This window comes from Nycticebus coucang, chromosome 6 (genome assembly GCF_027406575.1).
Source record: "Nycticebus coucang isolate mNycCou1 chromosome 6, mNycCou1.pri, whole genome shotgun sequence".
Taxonomy (NCBI): domain Eukaryota; kingdom Metazoa; phylum Chordata; class Mammalia; order Primates; family Lorisidae; genus Nycticebus; species Nycticebus coucang.
Genome location: NC_069785.1, coordinates 49,927,566 through 49,945,902, shown reverse-complemented (window position 1 = coordinate 49,945,902; position 18,337 = coordinate 49,927,566). Strand labels below are relative to the sequence as shown.

At 33.2% G+C, this 18,337-nt stretch overlaps 1 protein-coding gene across 2 annotated transcripts in view; it reads left to right on the top strand.

Annotated features, from left to right (window-relative positions):
* MYEF2 (myelin expression factor 2) overlaps positions 1-18,337 on the top strand; it is a 39,998-nt gene that overhangs the window by 14,151 nt on the left and 7,510 nt on the right. The window contains exons 6-16 of one of the 2 annotated variants that reach the window (XM_053593935.1): positions 3,076-3,267; positions 3,943-4,096; positions 4,642-4,691; positions 4,811-4,874; positions 11,359-11,460; positions 12,870-12,920; positions 13,204-13,272; positions 13,550-13,648; positions 13,919-13,990; positions 16,014-16,222; positions 16,302-16,353. In XM_053593935.1, the coding sequence (XP_053449910.1) occupies positions 3,076-3,267; positions 3,943-4,096; positions 4,642-4,691; positions 4,811-4,874; positions 11,359-11,460; positions 12,870-12,920; positions 13,204-13,272; positions 13,550-13,648; positions 13,919-13,990; positions 16,014-16,222; positions 16,302-16,353 (1,114 nt within the window). The remainder of the gene's footprint in view (positions 1-3,075; positions 3,268-3,942; positions 4,097-4,641; positions 4,692-4,810; positions 4,875-11,358; positions 11,461-12,869; positions 12,921-13,203; positions 13,273-13,549; positions 13,649-13,918; positions 13,991-16,013; positions 16,223-16,301; positions 16,354-18,337) is intronic. The other variant, XM_053593936.1, reaches the window with a different exon arrangement.

Below are 18,337 nucleotides of genomic sequence, written 5' to 3'. Positions count from 1 at the left end.
TTCACAACATGATTAACTATTTGATGTAGGAGGCCTAGCTTTTGACCTGTCATGGTTTTCAACATGCTTTCCTCACTAAGCTTTGATCTTTTCTATCATTTGATTTGAAGTGAGAGACATGAGACTCTTTCGTTCACTGGAACACTCAGAAGTCATTGTAGCGATATTAATTGGCTTCATTTCAATATTATATCTCAGGAAATAGGGAGGCTTGAGAAGAGGGAGAGAGAGGAATGGCTGGTCAGAACATGTAAAGTGTTTATCAGTTAAGTTCATTGTCTTGTATGGGCATGATTGGTGGTGCCCCCAAACAGTTAAAAAATCAGCGGTCATAATCTCAAGTTACCATAATGTTTAATAATAATGAAACAGTTTGAGATTTTGCACCAATTACCAGAATAGCACAAAGACACAAAGTGAGCACTTGCTGTTGGAAAAATGGCTCCAAAAGACTTGGCTTGACTCAGGGTTGACACAAACCTTTAATTTGTAAAAAAACTGCAGCATCTGTGAAGCACAGTATTATAAAGTACAATCAAGTATGTCTGTATTTACCTTACAGAGTTTTTATGAGGATTAAATGAAATACATGGTAAAGAGTTCAGGCACTGACATCAGAGGATCTGTGTAACTCAGCAAATCACACTCACTTAACCTCTGTTTCCTTACAGCTAAAATGGGAATAATAATAGAAACTGCGTAATAGTGCTATAAGGACTCAAAGAGTTGATGTATGTAAAACACTTAATTTATGGTAGCTATTTATTATACTTATTATAATTTATTATACTTATTATAATTTATTATACTTATTATAACAAAGCATTGAGCATGGATATAAAAATATTTTAAGTAATAAATGTTAGCACTAATAATAATGATTGTTAATCTTAATACTGATTGTTATTGTTAATCTGGCCAGGTGTTCTTGGTGTCTTGTTTCTGAGTGTGAAATGGTAATAGCTTGACATTAAAGTCCATGGTACAGTACATATACATGTATCCCAAATCCCTTTATTTCAGTTAGCATCCAAATTCTTCTAATCCTGTTCGAGCCTGGGATTATTGTTACTTTTTTAAATTTTTGATAGGGACATGGAGAATTGGTAGAAAAAGTTTAGACTGTTGTGGTTTGTGACAGCAATTTATTTGTGGTTTTATGTGTAAGCCAGGATGCTTCAGAAATATATTGGTATCCTGAATAATTTCTCTTAAATTATAATCCTCAGAATGATTATAATCTTCAGACTATTTTTAGTATTATAATTTTCTATTTCCTATTCCTTGTTAAAGGCCAAGTATTCAGATTCTCAGTATCCTTTTTTTTTTTAATTGGAAAAAAAGTTTATTGGCTATTAAAAGGCTAAGGTCATACTATTCTTTTAATTTTGGCACGTTGTAGACCTTCAGTAATACTTCAGAGGCCCTAGAATAGAGTTAAATATGATCCAAGTTGATATAGAATGTCTCCATTTTCAACTTTTTAAAGAGATGAAGTGGTCAGATTGGCTTGCCTAAATGATGAGGAATTTATTCAATTAACTTTTTTGTGTTAACATTACTATAGGCAGTCTCTTTCCTGGGATTTATAGTTGGGTGATTGGGGTGAATACTTAGAATTTCTACTGAGATGAAAGTCCAAGGAAAGTATACTTTCATTGTTCCTTAATAAATCTTGAGAATTACGGTTTTTCATTTAATGGGGATTAGCAGCAGTTGTAAATGTATGATAGGCCTTCTAAAACCGATAGCAGTCAGTGGCTTTCAGGCTGACTGCAAGGGAACAGAGGAGTGAGAGCCATGTTACCTGGTAGGTGATTTGTTTTACATACATTTTATTTTATATATGTATGCATGTGTTATGTGTATATATATTTGTTACATAAAAGACAAAACATAGCAATGTGTTTTATTAATGCAATAAGCAAATATCTTAATAGTTAAGAAGCATCTTCTCTGCAGTGTTGTCCTCCTTCCCCATAAAGTAACTACTGTCTTAACTTTTGCATTTGTACAAGCTTTTGAATCCTAGACCTGGAGAATTTATTTATTTAAATACTTCATGGCATTTTTTGATAACATTTATGTAATACTTTTTATTTCTTCTTATGAAGACATTGGCAGACAAAGTAACTTCATTCTTGCTTTCACCTTTTCACCTTTTATGCTCCAGAAAATAGCCATCCTAGAGAATTTGTAAAGTCATCCCTTTCTTGTCGTTATTATTGTTCCTGGACTGAGGCCAGTGGAGGAGAGTTGATGGTCGTCTTTAGCATAATTTTTAGTAGTGCAGATGATACTCTATCATTGTAAACACATCATTTATGTGATTTTTCACTTATTTATTTTGTTTTTTTTTTGGCATTCCATATAGTGGCATGAATGAGAAGTACCTTTAAACTTGCTTTTTTGCATTTTGTTTAAAGGTAGAGTATTTCTCTTATAAAATGAATGAACTTAACAAAAAACAGTGTTTAGTATCATTCCTTGTTTGGACACTTGGCCTTCCTTTATCTCTTCTTTGCTTCTATCTCAGATCATAATCATTGTTGAGGAAGGTAAGAGGTTAGAAGATAGATAATAGTTCAGGAATGAAATTTACAGATTTTAATAGGTCTCCCTCTACCCTATTGTTCATGGGTTTTATAAGAGTCCGTTCCATTATTGAGAAGCTTTGAATTAGTCTGAATTTGGGCATTGGGCATTCAGTGGTAAGAATTCACTATTTCTACATTTTGGAAAGAAAGGGTCACAGTACTTTGCTCCTCTTTGAGGTGTGGGTATGTATCATATGCTTGTCTAGTGTGTGGGCAAAAGTAAACTAATTTCAAGTTTTTAAGTGACTTTAGTGATTGGAAAGAGGTACTTAAGTGACATCTCTGGAGACTGAAATCTTTTGTCTATCCACAGGTTTTTATGGGACTCAATTCTCTGGATGAGGAAAAAGCTCATTCTTCAAGAGGGTCAATAATTTGAGCAAAATGGGATAGCTACTGTAGAATTTGAAGTTGTTATTTATTTTATATAGATGTACTAATACATTTAGTGGCACTTAACATTCAATGTGTGTTATAGGATCCCGATGGAGAAAATGCTCGTAGGGCATTGCAACGAACAGGAGGCTCATTTCCAGGAGGACATGTCCCTGATATGGGATCAGGGTTGATGAACTTACCACCTTCCATTCTCAATAATCCAAATATTCCTCCAGAGGTTATCAGTAATTTGCAGGCTGGTAGACTTGGTTCCACAATTTTTGTTGCTAATGTAAGTTTAAGCTTTAGTTTAAAATTTTATCATTCAGATACTTAGTTCTAATCATTGGAAAATTTAATTAGATGAATGAGTTACAGGTTTACAGAACATTTTGTTTATTTTTAACTAAAGTGAAACAATAATTATTATAAAATCTAATTTCAGTCTGTATATATAAGGTTAAAGTTTAAGTACAGCTGTTTGGATTTGCATGCAGAGAACTGTGGAATTTTACAGTAAATACACATTTATTTACTTTAATAATATGTATTTTGGTGCACATTAATAAATGGATTTCCTTATTGTAGACTTAATGTTTGCGAATGTGCATATCATAGTTGGTTTGTCATGTGTTCTAAATTTTTGCAAGCCAGTGAAATTAACACTTTTCAAGATCTGAATTTCTCTTGGTAAAAATAGATATGCAAGTTTCAAATGTATAAAACAGGTTTAAGCACCTGAGATGATTTGGGAAATTAAAAAAATTATAAGGATGAGGAACCACATAGTAGATGTAGCTTAGCTGATTTTAAACAAGTAAAGATGTTTATTTGAAAATTATTGGTATATTGTTAAACAAGAATTATAGTGATTTATAGCTCTGAGGATTAAGAAAAGATTATTTTGTATTTATACGTGGGGAGAGGGATTTACGAGGTTTGTAACTTCATATAATTTTATGTTAAGCTTGACTTCAAAGTTGGTTGGAAGAAGCTAAAGGAAGTGTTCAGCATAGCTGGAACTGTAAAGCGGGCAGATATTAAAGAAGACAAAGATGGCAAGAGCAGAGGAATGGGCACTGTCACTTTTGAGCAAGCAATTGAAGCAGTTCAAGCAATTTGTATCCTGATTTACGTTTTAGCATTATTTATGAAGTTGAAGAAGGTTGATACTGTCTTGTGTGGGTAATAGAATTTTAAGGTTGTCTGGCTTACGAATATGTTAGACTTTAGTCTCCAGCGTGTAAAACCTTTACTATGTCCAAGTACTAAAGTCGCTCTTAAAACTTGAATTAGCCATACTGTACAAGGATGGTATGAAGTTGTTTTTCTACTTTCTTCCTACCACAACTAATCATATGTATAGCATGCTTTTGACAGTTATGTAATACATTATACATTAATGCAATTGTTTTAATAAAACACTGTTAATTTTCTTTTTTCAGTGATTGAATTAAAGGAATATATTTTATGTATGCAATAAAACTATAAAGCAAAGAAGCGAAGTTTTTTTTTGAGTTTATAGAAGTGGCTAATACCAAAACATATTGATGATGTTAATTAAAAATATTAGAGATAGTTAGACTTTAAGATTATTAAAAATTAGTTTGTGTTCAAGTATAAGTTTGTAGTTAACTTAATGGCCTTTCCTTGACTGAACCAATAGCTATGTTCAATGGACAGTTTTTATTTGATAGACCTATGCATGTGAAAATGGTGAGTTGCTATATATCACATTAGCCCTTCAATCATTTCAAATCTTTTATCTGCTCTCCTCTACATTACAGTTCTTTTTGGTAATATGCTAACCATATAATGAATTTTTTTATAATTAGGATGACAAATCTGTTCCTCATGAAGAGTACCGTTCACACGACAGTAAAACACCACAGCTACCACGTAAGTAAAAGCTATTATTAGAAACAACATAGACCATTTTTTTTAGTTTTATTATATGTTAAAGAAACTTTTTATTTTTGTGCCTGCATCCTAAATTGCTCATGGTTTGGGATTAATTTGTAATTGTGGAGATAGTTTCATGCTATTGATTAGGAAGACTGAGAACATTTATCTTCTCAGATAATGTGCCATTATCTTTTTGGTACTTTTCCCTGACTATATAAGAAATACGTTCTAAAATTTTGGTAAGTTCATGCACATGAAGGAAAAAATTCCCCTATACTTTCATCACCTACACTTAAATTAACCCCCTTTATAACATTTTTATATATATTCTTCTAGTCTTTCCTTCTAGGTATATTTTTTAATGTAGGTGGGAATTATCAAATAAATAACTTTGAATTTTTTATGATTTAATATTAGAGTATAAACATTTTTCCATGTTGAAAATTCTTCCCAGATCGGCTTGACGCCTGTGGCTCAGTGAGTAGGGCACTGTCCACATACTCCAGGGCTGACAGGGTTAAGCCTGGCCCGGGCCAGCTAAACAACAATGACAGCTGCAACTAAAAAATAGCCAGACATTGTGATGGGTGCCTGTAGTCCCAGTATTTGGGAGGTTGAGGCAAGAGAATTGTTTAAGCCCAAGAGTTTGAGGTTTCTGTGAACGGTGATGCCATAGCACTCTACTGACGGCGATGCAGTAAGACTCTGTCTCCAAAAAAAAAAAAAATTCTTCCCAGATATTTTTTATTGGTAGTATAATAATGTTACACAGATGTTCACAAAGTATTTCACTGTTCTGTTTTGTGTATTTTAATTATTTATTTTCATAACCAACAGAGTAATGCATATAACATCTTTGATATGTTTTTGGTTATTTTCTTAAGATAGATATTATGAAGTAGATTTACAGTTCTCAGGGTATGTCCACTGATTAGTTTTATCAAATTGCTTTCCAAAGGATTATAAAATAACAGTGTAATGTGCTTGGTATTAGTCTCCTAATGTCTCATTTGAAAAATGGGGATAATAATAGTATCTACTTCATAGAATTAGCACGAGTTAATGTATTTAAAGCCCTGAGAACCTTTCTGGCATAATGTAAGTGCTCAGGAAATAATAGCTATTATCTTACTATTTCACTGCACCTTCTGTGGTTCTTAAAGTTTTTTATCATAAAATATTTAAAATATACAGACACAATTGTTCTTTAGCTATCATATGTCATATTTGTTGTTTATATTTTTTCTTTAAATAAAATTTTTCATGTAAAATCCTGTACCCACCTTTCAATACATACTTTACCCAGAGAAAACAGCTTATGAATACAGTATTTATCATTTAGGTTTTTATAATTTGAATATACATTTATAAATCATAAACATACAGAATTGTATTTAGAATTTGTTATGAGTGATGTCATGTTTATTTATATATTATTAAATAACTTGCTGTTTTTGTTTAAAATTGTTTTTGAGATTCATTTATGTTTATAGATACATCTCTAGTTTCTTCGTTTTAATTGTTGATAACCACATTTTATACGTTTTGCAACTTTTTAGGTTATTCTAATTTTTAAGTATTAGAAACAGTTCTGAGTTGGGGAGTCTGAATTGAGGAGTATTTGTTCTGGCCTTCATATAATGTTTTGGGGAAGATTTTTCACTACTGATTAATCATATTTCCCTCTCTTGCTCTTTGAGTGAATTTTGGTAATTTTAATTTTTCTAACTTTTGTATTTTTGTTTATTTTTTGAATTTATTGGCATAAAGTTATCTCTTAAATTTCTGGTACACCTATAGTTCTGTCTTAAATTCTGAAGGTTTATAATTTTTTTGGTCAGTTTTCTAGAGATTTGTCTGTTTTGTTAGTGTTTTCAAATAACTGATACTATTTTATCTTTAATTTCTGCTTTTAGCTCTAAAATTTTTTTTCTTTCTATTTCTTCAGGTTTAGTCTTTTATTTTTGTCCTAACTCCTTAAGTTGAATCCTTAATTTCTTTTTTTTTTTTTTTTTTTTTTTTGTAGAGACAGGGTCTCACTTTATGGCCCTCGGTAGAGTGCCGTGGCCTCACATAGCTCACAGCAACCTCCAACTCCTGGGCTGAAGCGATTCTCTTGCCTCAGCCTCCCGAGTAGCTGGGACTACAGGCGCCCGCCACAACGCCCGGCTATTTTTTGGTTGCTGTTTGGCCGGGGCCGGGTTTGAACCCATCACCCTCGGTATATGGGGCAGGCGCCTTACCAACTGAGCCACAGGCGCCGCCAGAATCCTTAATTTCTTAAGCAGCCTCTCTTTTCTAAGGTAAACAGTTAATGCCTATAAAGTTAGCAAGTGTATACAGGTTTTGTTATGGAATATTTTTATTATGGTTCAGTTTTTAAAGTATTTAAAAATTACCATTATGATTTCTTACTGAGGCATGTATTATTTGGAAATACAATTTTTGAATTTCCAAATGCATGAGGTTTTTTTTTTTTCTTCTTCTTATTTTCTGACTTCATTGTGGTCAGCGAATTAATTTGGACTTGTAATGGCCTACCCTATGGCACATTTTTATACACGTGAGTGGTACAGGTGTGCTTGGTGAGTGCAGTGTTCTGTGTGTGTCCATTGAATCAAGTTTGTTAATTACTTAAATTGTCTTAGAGCCTTACCAATAATTTTGTTCACTTGTGCCATCAATTATTGATGGTAAAATCTTCCTTTAGAGGGATAGTAGCTCAAACTTGTAACCCTAGCCCTTTGGGAGGCTGAGATGGGATGACTGATTTAGGCCAGGAATTCAAGACCAGCCTGAGCAACATAGGTGACCCTGTCTTCATTTAAAGAAAACAAACAACAACAACAAAAAAACAAAAATTAGCCAGGCATGATGGATACATGCCTATAGTCCCATCTACTTGGGAGGCTGAGCATGTGGATTGCTAGAGCCCAGGAGTTTGAGGTTGCAGTAAACTGTGATTATAATTGCTGTCTAGCTTAGGCAACAAAGAGAATCCCTGTCTCAAAACAAAAACAAACAGAAAACAAAGAATTGAGGATTTGTTTGCTCGCTCTTGTTTTTATAATGCTTAAATATTTTGAAGCTAACTTAGTAGCTACATCCAAGATTAAACTGATTTCTTTTCTTTCCTTATTTTTATTTATTTATTTATTTTTTTCAGAATCTCTCTATGTTGCCCTGGGTAGAGTGCTGTGCTGTCACAGCTCATAGCAACCTCCAACTCTTGGGCTCAAGCGATTCTTTTGCCTCAGCCTCCCAAGTAGCTGGGACTACAGGCGCTCACTACAACACCTGGATTTTTTTTGTTGTTTAACTGGCCTGGGCCGGGTTCAAACCTGCCACCACTGTGCTATGGGTGCTGAGCCTAAATTGATATATTTTCTTAGTGAATCAGGTATTCTATCATTACAGAGTGATCTCAACTCTAATTACCTTTAGGTCTTTTGTCTAATATTAATGTAAGTATAACAGCTTTATTTAGTATTTGTGTAGTACAGTTTTCTTATCTCTTTATTTTTTAATTGCTTTACTTGTGCCCCTTATAGTGTTATAGCTGAGGTAGGACATTTAAAAAATCTATTTGACAGACTTTATCATGAAATCAAAGAGTTAATTTCATTTATTGATTTCATTTGGATTAATTTCCATCATTTTATTTTGTGTTTTATTTTTGTTTTATAATTATTTTTCTTCTATCTTTCTTTTTTAGTTGCTCTTCTGACTGTAATAGGTCTGCATGAAGTTAATAGTTATATTAACTATTAAAATGCTTTTTTTTTTTTTTTAATTTTTTTATTAAATCATAACTGTATACAATGATATGATTATGGGGGATCATACACTAACTTCATAAACCATTTGACACATTTTTATCACAGTGGTTAACATAGCCTTTCCGGCGTTATCTCAGTTACTGTGCCAAAACATTTATATTCTACATTTACCAAGTTTCGCAAATACCCCTGTAATATGCACCACAGGTAAAATGCTTTTAATCATTTTCCTGCCAAATTATGTTGTTATTGCTCAATATTTCATTTCTATATTGCTTTTTTCCAGCATCCCACGAATTAGACATTATCATTTTCTTTTGTTGTCATTCCTGTACTTTTACATATGCTGGCACTAATTTTTTTTTTAAGTATTTGTTTTAGAAACTTTCTTAATGAGCATCTGTTGTTAGTAATGTCTCTGAATTTTGGTTTGTCTATAAACGTCTTCAAAGATAGTGTTACTTATTACATAGTTTAAGATTGATAGTTATTTTCTCTCAGCGCTTTAAAAATATCCCAGTTATAGGCGCCAGCCCCATATGCCGGAGGTGGTGGGTTCAAACCTGCCCCCGGCCAAAAACTGCAAAAAAAAAAAAAAAAAAATCCTAGTTTTCTAGTTTTCGTTGTTGCTGTTAAGTCAGCTGTCTACTGAATTGCTGTTTCTTTGTAGGTAATTTGTGTTCTTTATTTAGCTGATTTTAAGATCTTTGTTTCTGGTATTTAGTTTTCCTACAGTATGGGTGTAAATTTGGCTTTCACAATCTGAGAATTCAGTTTTTAAAAATAATTACTAAAAATTTGTCTGCTGTGTGTCTTTGACTATTGCTGTTTTTACCTTCATAGAGCAGTTCCTCTCTTCTTCCTAATTAGTCAGGGTGTCATCTTTCAAGGTCTCAGCTTTATGTGGGAGCTTCCAATTTAGTTTCCCACTGTTTATGTTCTTCTATTTCTTTAGGTTAAAAAAAAAACTATCCTGTTATGTTCACACATTTATATTACATCTATTCTTCGTGTGGTTTATATTTTTATATACTCTTCTATCTCGCTATATAGTATGAACTCATGGACTTTGACAGAATCAGTTTGTTTTAGTTAATCATTATAACCTCTTCCCCTCAATAATTTTTTCCTCTCTCCTTCTCTTCCTGCTTTCCTTTGTTCAGATTATAGCTTGGCAAGTGGGAGGCTCATTCCCTATGCTTCTTATGTTCTTACTTTTTGGTAAAAACAAGATTTCCTAGATCCACTTTGATTTTTTTTTTTTTTCACTTCAAGTCATTGGTGCTTCTTGTACACATAAGTATGGTTGAGGGTCACATGATCAGATATGGTATTGCTTCCAGGTAGACCATTTTAAGTCAATGTGTGAGGAAAAAGGCATTTCTTTCATGTTGATCTTTACATTTAATACAATATGCTCTATATAATAAACATGCTCTAATTTTTAAAATTAAATATAGCATATGGTTTTCTAAGGCCCATTAATTACTACTTTGAGTAGCAAGAACATTAAAACCATACTCAGATTTAGTGGACTAAAATAATCCCCATCTATATATATGTTAATTAGTTTTAATGTGTTTAAGGTCATTAAATTATACTTTTTAAAGTCTTTCCAACTAATTATTTAAATATATATTATGAATTCTATTTATAGACATAAAATAGAACTTAATTATTTTAAGAATAGTAAAAAGCATGTTAGATTTGGAGGAAGAAGACTTAAATTCTACTCTTAGCTTAATCACATAGCTAACTGGCATTGTTGAAGTGACTCAAAGTCTCAAAAATTTCCTCATCTATGAGTAGTAGATGTGTAAACACTTAAAGTGCCATATAAATCTAAGTTACATATGTCAGTGAGAATACTAGGTAATAAAATATCTGTTTTATTCAATGTTACATTTTCGTTTTTGTTGGCTTATTAGTTTAATTTGAATCATCTTAAAAGTAATTCTGAGATTTTTAAGTAGTTGTAAAAATTTGGACACTATATTCACTTTCAGATATATATTCCATTTATAAAATGATAAGATATTATGTAAAATCCTCCTCGTATTTCAATGTATCTTTAAGTGGGATATAAATAGAGCTGTTTCGTAGAACACTTCTTAATAAAAGGTAATTTAGACAGTTCCATGTCTAAATGTGCTGCTATTAAATGAAAGCAAGAAAGCACTTCAATGTGCTGCTTTCTAAATGAAAGCAAGAACCAGTGCTCTTATTGGCAAATTTGCAAAATTTTAGGGATACTATTTTATACATACAGCTTTTTTTGAAATTTTAGTGCCAGTTAGTTAATCATATTTGGATCTTGCTAACATTATTCGTTTTTTTTTTTTTTTCCTTTTTAAAAATTTTGATAGAAGGTGGGGGTACAACTGGTTTTGGGTTACCTGGATGAATTGTATAGTGCTGATGTCTTGGTTTTCAGTGTACCCATCACTGAACAGTATACATTGTGCCCAGTAGATGTTTTTTCTTCCCTTACTTTGTTCCCATCCTCCCTCTTTCCTAGTCTCCAGTGTCCATTGTACTACTCTGTATGTCACTGTGTACCTGTAGCTTAGCTCCTTCTTATAAATGAGAAGGTGCAATATTTGGTTTTCCATTTCTGCTTTACTTCACTTAGGATAATGGTTCCATTTCCGTCCAAGTTGCTGCAGGAGACATTATTTAATTTCTTTTTTGTGTTTTAGGCGGTCTTGGAGGCATTGGAATGGGACTTGGTCCAGGTGGACAGCCTATTAGTGCCAGCCAGTTGAATATAGGTGGTGTGATGGGAAATTTAGGTCCAAGTGGTGAGTATTCTTTCTTATTTCTTTTTAAATGATACATTTGTTAGGTGATGAAGTTTACATTTGACTAGTCTGTAGTAATGTTTAAAGGACTCTATTTTATAGTTGGATACTTTGGGTGTCACTTCAGTATGAAGAAAGAATGAAACCAGAAGAGCAGCTACCATGAGAGAATAGGCACAAGTCAGGAGGGCTCCCCTGGGGTCAGCCATGTTGTGGCTAGTCTTTTACCCATAAGGCTTTTGAAGTGTCTTTAAGGCAGAAGGGGACTATATCATGGCACGGAGTATTTATGAAATGACTGAAATGCTACCGTATCATAGGCAACTTAAATTTGTGTGTCTAGTTGAGAAAGTAGCTTTTCAGGTAGCTATTTGGCTATTCACCTGGACTAAGTTGTAGTTTATTTTTAGAGATTGGTTTTTAAACTTTCTGGTATCAGGACTTTTTTATACTCTTAAAATTTGTTGGAGACCAAAAACTTTTGTTTATGTGGTTATATTTACCAGTATTTACTGTATTATAATTGAAAAGTTAGAAACGTAGATTACATATTTATTTAAAAATACTAATAATAAACCCATTATGTGTTAAATATAGTTTTTAATAAATGAACTGTGTTTTTCAATGCAAAAAAGTTAGTGAGAAGAGTGGCTACCTTTTTCCACGTCACTTTGATGTTTGGCTTAACACCAGAAAGCTGTTACCAGTTTGTTGTCGTGTTATATATAAGCCTTATATTCATGAGAGAGTGAGAGTAAAACACTTGAGGTCATAGTAGGATTCAATAACTAAAATAGTTTTGACTTGTTGAATTCTCCAGGGTCCCCAGACCATATTTTGAGAATTACTGTTTTTTTAATTGATAGACTAATAAATGCTGTTCGATTCCTATTTTTTGTTAAGATGCCATAGTCACACTTTAAATTATGAGGGTAGAATGGTAATCATTCTGATCCAAATAGTTTTTCTGCCTTACTCTTAGACTGTCATCCTCTTTGCCCCCTCGACGTGTACTATTTATATAATTTACATTTTTTACAATTCTCTTAATTGCCATGTTAACGATGTTCTTATGTTTGGGCCTGATCTCTAAATCTGATATAGTGATCTTTCTGTGTCTGTTCTGAAACAAAGTTACCTAGTCCTAGGTAATCTCTAACTGAATGATGTAGGTATGACGAGTGAATTTTGGTTTCTTTTCTAATAAATATTCAAAGAAACTTTTGAAGACTCATGATTAGATACCTGCCATCGCACAGCACTTTAAATCGTTTTCCTGTATCCTATTCCTTCTCTAGTGTCTCCTTGTGGCTAGACCAGTGGTATCTATTTTGTTATCATGCCTTACATCATTCTTTAATTGTAAAAATAAAATTTACTCAAAGTATGTACTGTGTATTTTATTTGAGGTATGGGAATGGATGGTCCAGGTTTTGGAGGAATGAATAGAATCGGAGGAGGTATGTATAAGCATTTGTTTTTTTGTATGTCCCCATTAACCATTTTTAATAACTGGAAACTATGTTGAGAATTCAAAGAAAAAAGTCATGGTTTATTGTTCACTCATGTTCTAAGGCTGCTAGCAGAAAGTAAGCTTATTATATACTTACAGATAGGTGATGTTTGAAAAAGTAGCTACACAGGAAGGGTGGCAGAAGAGCTTGTGATTGAGACATAACATTTGCAATGTGTACCTTTCTGCTATATAACTGACAGATCTCAGAATTAATCTTTATTCCATAGGAATTGGGTTTGGTGGTCTGGAGGCAATGAATAGCATGGGTGGATTTGGAGGAGTTGGCCGAATGGGAGGTAGGTAAATGTACGGAGTGGGATGTGTATGCTATGTTTAGTTTTGAATGGGTGCCATGGATGTCTTCAGAAGACCTATGAGCACTAATGGATAAGGATAGGCCTGGTGGGAATGGGGATGGTATATGTGGCATAAGGTAAATTGGGTGAAGTACAGACTTTTGTCTTAGTGACTTAATGCTGTCTTTTCAGTTCAGTTTAGGTATATGTTCCTTAGTGTTTTACTGTGCACTGACATACTTGAAAAATGGGTTAATTTGTTGCACAATCTTTGCAGAGCTATACCGTGGCGCAATGACTAGTAGCATGGAGCGAGAGTTTGGACGTGGTGATATTGGAATAAATCGAGGCTTTGGAGATTCCTTTGGTAGACTTGGTAGGGTTGGCTGTATACTTTTCCTTTGTTTTCCTTTTTTAATGGAAAATAGAAATTTATAATGTTTCATACAAGTTATTACCTGAAGAAAACAGTTTAGGGATTTTAATGTACTTGATGTTTTTTCAGTATTTTACATATTTGAACCTGATTTTCAGAAGAATTTATACTTTTTAGTGATTGTACATCTTCTGAGAGCATAGTACCTTGGAAATTTTAAAGTATGGTTATTTAAATTAATTAGTATATTATCTTTCCATCCTTGTTTAGGCAGTGCAATGATTGGAGGGTTTGCAGGAAGAATAGGAGCTTCTAACATGGGTCCAGTAGGATCTGGAATAAGTAGGTTTAAATTTTACTAGAATTTATACAGTAATGTTTGAGTGCTTGCAAAATCTTTGCAAGAGTAGTTATTGTAGTATATAGTAGTACCTTGTTCATATGTTAATATGTCTTGCCATAACTTACTTTGATAGTTATTGAGCTAAGCTTTTCTGTTTGATCATTGTTCGAAATTTCTAGATGAACTATTTGAATTTTTTTTTCTTTGATATCTCTAACACCAGAGTATGTGTTAAGAAGCCAAGCCACGAACCTTCCTTCCAATTAAGGAATCTGGAAATTTCTCTGATCATGTGCTAGAACAACTTTTGCTTTAGCACAAACTTTGTTTCCTTGCTTATTTTCTGTAACAGATATTAGTGGCTAGCTCATTTTATCTGTGAACATCTTGTGTCTTCTGTTAATTATAAATACAACACTTTTAGAGATCCCTGAGGTTGACAGATAAAGTTGAAAGAGGTGCTTACTTCCTTTCCTCTTAAAACCTTTTATGTGAAAAAAATCAAGGATAGTTGCAACACTGGAGAATGCTATATCTCCCATCTATCTGTTTCTGCTACCATATTTTAGGCCTTACATTAGCCTTAACACATGGCTTATATATATTTTTTTCTTTTAACCTCTGTTCCTTAATGGGCCATATTTCTGTGAACTCCCTTTACTTTATTAACTTTCATTCTTTATTCATTTTTTGAGACAGAGTCTTGCTCTGTCACTTGGGCTAGAGTGCAACCTCAAACTCTTGAGTTCAATCAATCCTCCTGTGTCAGCCTCCTGAGTAGCTAGGGCTATAGGCGCATGTCACCACACCTGGCTAATTTTTCTTTTTTATTTTCTTTGTCTTTTTTTTTTTTTTTTTTTTTGGTAGAGACAGGGTCTTGTTTTTGCTCAGCTGGTCTTTAACTTCTGGCCTCAAGCAGTCCTCCTACTTCAGCCTCCCGTTGAATTCCTTTAATTGATAAAATTCACAAACAAGAATATATAAGCTAAGAGTAAACACTAAAATCCTGTAAGCTGGAGACATCTGCTTCCATTGTGTCTTGCTTCTCATTTTATTCCTTTTTTCATCACCTTTTAGCTTTGGCCATTTTCCTGTTAATCCTAACTTCTCTGTCTTCTTCTTTTATCTCAGTGTTAATACTTCTGTTTCCCTAATTTTATAGTTGTTATTCACAGAAAGCCAATTTTAGGGTGATGTTAATTTTTAGGATTTCTATGTTTCGGGATATTAGAAACAAGAAAAAATGTTAAGTTTTGAGAATGAGTAAAATTGGAATAATTAAAGGGGACTGGAAATAGAGTTAGTGTATGAAAATGAAGTAGGTATAAACTAGAAGTGAAATTCTCAAGCTCTGCTAAGTGGGAGTGCTACCTTTTTTTATTGTTACCATGACAAATCCTAGATAATAATTGAGATTAAAAGTTATGTTTTGCCATGATCTTGTATTTTAAATCTGAAAAGCAATGAAAACAAAAACTGTGTGGGAAACAGAGGTGAAGATACTGAGGTAAAAGGCAAGCTAGGAAAGGAGTATGTATATGCAGGAGTGTGTGATGAGGCAACCTGTGCAGTAATTTGACTTGATTTCCATGTATCTTTGTTCTAGCAATTATTATGGATGATATTACTGTAAAATGAAAAATAAAGATTAAAAACTACTATAATGTTAATGGTTACAGTGTTTGGTACAGGATTGGTATAATTTATATGATGTGTTTTATATTCAGAATATGATTTTATAGCAGTTTATAACTTATATAGTGGCTAGAATTAGATTTCTCAACTAACCAAATGTATACCAAAGTGAATGCTCTTCCTTGGAAAATTGTCTGTATGAAATGATTTTATGTTTATAAATATTTAATTGTATAAAATGAATTGATTTTCTCTCCTTTTTTCCTGAAAAATGACTCTTGTTTCCCTTCTTCCTTCTCTTTCTTCTTTTCCTTCTTCTTTTCCTCATGTTTTTGAAACCAAACACAAAAAACTCCCAAATCCTCCCTTCCCTTCTTGAAAATCCAGGTGGTGGAATGGGTGGCATGAACAGTGTGACTGGAGGCATGGGGATAGGACTGGACCGGATGAGTTCCAGCTTTGATAGAATGGGACCGGGTATAGGAGCTATACTGGAAAGGAGCATCGAAATGGATCGAGGATTTTTATCGGGTCCAATGGGAAGCGGAATGAGAGACAGAATAGGCTCCAAAGGCAACCAGATATTTGTCAGAAATGTAAGCAAATAAATGTAAAGGATAAATAAAATTCTTTTTTTTCTTGTATATATGTTACTAATACCTCTTTTCATTCTAGCTACCTTTTGACTTGACTTGGCAGAAACTAAAAGAGAAATTCAGTCAGTGTGGTAAGTATGCCAATGACTGCAGATATGTTGATACCGATTATGGAGGAACATTGGTTTTAAACTTTTAGACATTTTTTAGATCTGTGCCTGTCCAGATGTTTATTCCTGAGTAGTCTGGATGGTGTGCCAGGTCTAATTCCACTTCAACTAAATGTGTTATTTTGCTATCTTCTAACTTAAAGCAATGCAAATTGCTACTGAGTAATAGGGTTTAGGGTTGTCCTTGTCTCTTATAAACAGGGGCTTGTTTTATTAGCTCATTTTTAAAGAGTTACCATATCATTTGTATTACAAAGTTTTTTCTTATGAGAAATATTAATAAATGGTATGTTTACTCCCTTGTTTATAGCGTAGTACAGTGGATTGGCAGCATGACTACCAGAGATGCTGACATCCAGTTGATATGTGATATGTAGATAATACAGTTGAATACCAATGGCTGGGGGGAGTAGGTTGGCAGGGGGGTCAGGGATGGTTTGTTTTTGTATGTGCCTGACCCTGTTGGGGTCAGTGATGCCCATTCTACACATGCTTATTACCTGACTCAGCTGGTGGTATAGAACCCACTACCATTAATGCCTTAGACATAGGTACATTTTGAGTGCACTTCTAATTCTTTTATAAACTGTTCTTAACTATAATGGTACTGCCTCTACAATCTTAGTATGTTTTTGAAGTCTGTAGAAGATTAGGTGATTTATTACTTTTCAAAGAGAGCCTTTTTACATACTTATTTTGTTATAAAATATCTTAAATTGATGAAGTTCTCACCTTTTTTATGGTAATGAGAGAATTAGTGTGAGTAGGACAAAGGAATAGATTTTTTATATTATTTTTTTGCTGTTGCCTGGAATCTCAGAGATGTAACCACAGTGGTAAGCTATATAGATAGCAAATAATGATGAAGAAGGGTTAAAAGTGGTACACTCAGCCTAGTAGAGTTAACAGAGAACTAAGAATATTTGGAATATATTGTTAATTTATTAAGGTCATGAAGGGGATAGGTTTAATGCTGTCTCACAAAAATAGCCTTTGTTGCCACTATCAGAGATAATGTTATCTACTGGGTTCTTATAGTTGTTTATACCTAACTGTTGTAGCTTTTATTATATTGCAATTATATGTTCATATTTTCTTCCATTCTAGATGGAGGCTCTTGAGGGCAAAAACTGCCATCTTTTTAGCCTAGCACCTTTCATTGCTTTCGTACATATACTAGTTTTTATTATATGTATTGTAATTATTTGTTCAGGTTTTCTTTCATCCCAGATGGAGGCTCTTGAGGGCAAGAACTGTCATCTCTTTATCATACACCTTTCATTGTCTCTGTCTATATAGTAGTTTATGAAAGAATTTGTAAGTTAAGTGTTGTGAATAGATCTTTGTTCTTTTATTCAGTTATTTATTCATTAAATCTACAAATATTCTACTTTTGGCAGTTTGCTAGGCACTAGAATTATGAAGGTGAACAAAGTCAGATATCCCTGCCCTCAAGAACAAACAAAATGAATTTGTCTAGGATGTTCTTCTGGCTCCCTTTGTTGATCATCCTTTTATTTTGCACTAACCTAAAATTGAAGGAAGAGAAACTTTATTTTTTAAATTAAAAATTTGTTGAAAATAAGTCAATTTGTAAACAGTTGTCACTAAAATAATGCAAAATAGTGAAGTTGAGGTACTGGTTATCTTTTTAGGAGTAAGAAGATCTGCATGACGTGTAAGCAGACACATCTCTATCTGTTCGTGAATCCCAGACTATGGAGGAAAGATCCTGTCAGGGCCTTAGCGAAATATATCATATGAAGAGTAGCAGCAGCAAGTATAGACAATCTCTGCTGATGTAGTTTCAGTGAAAAAAGCATCTCCAAATGAGATATGACATTATGTTGAAAAGTAAAAATGTGATTCCACCCGCTTTGTTTTTATTTCTGATAATGTCTTGGCTATTCAAGGTTTTTTCTGTTTCATATAAAATGAAAGTACT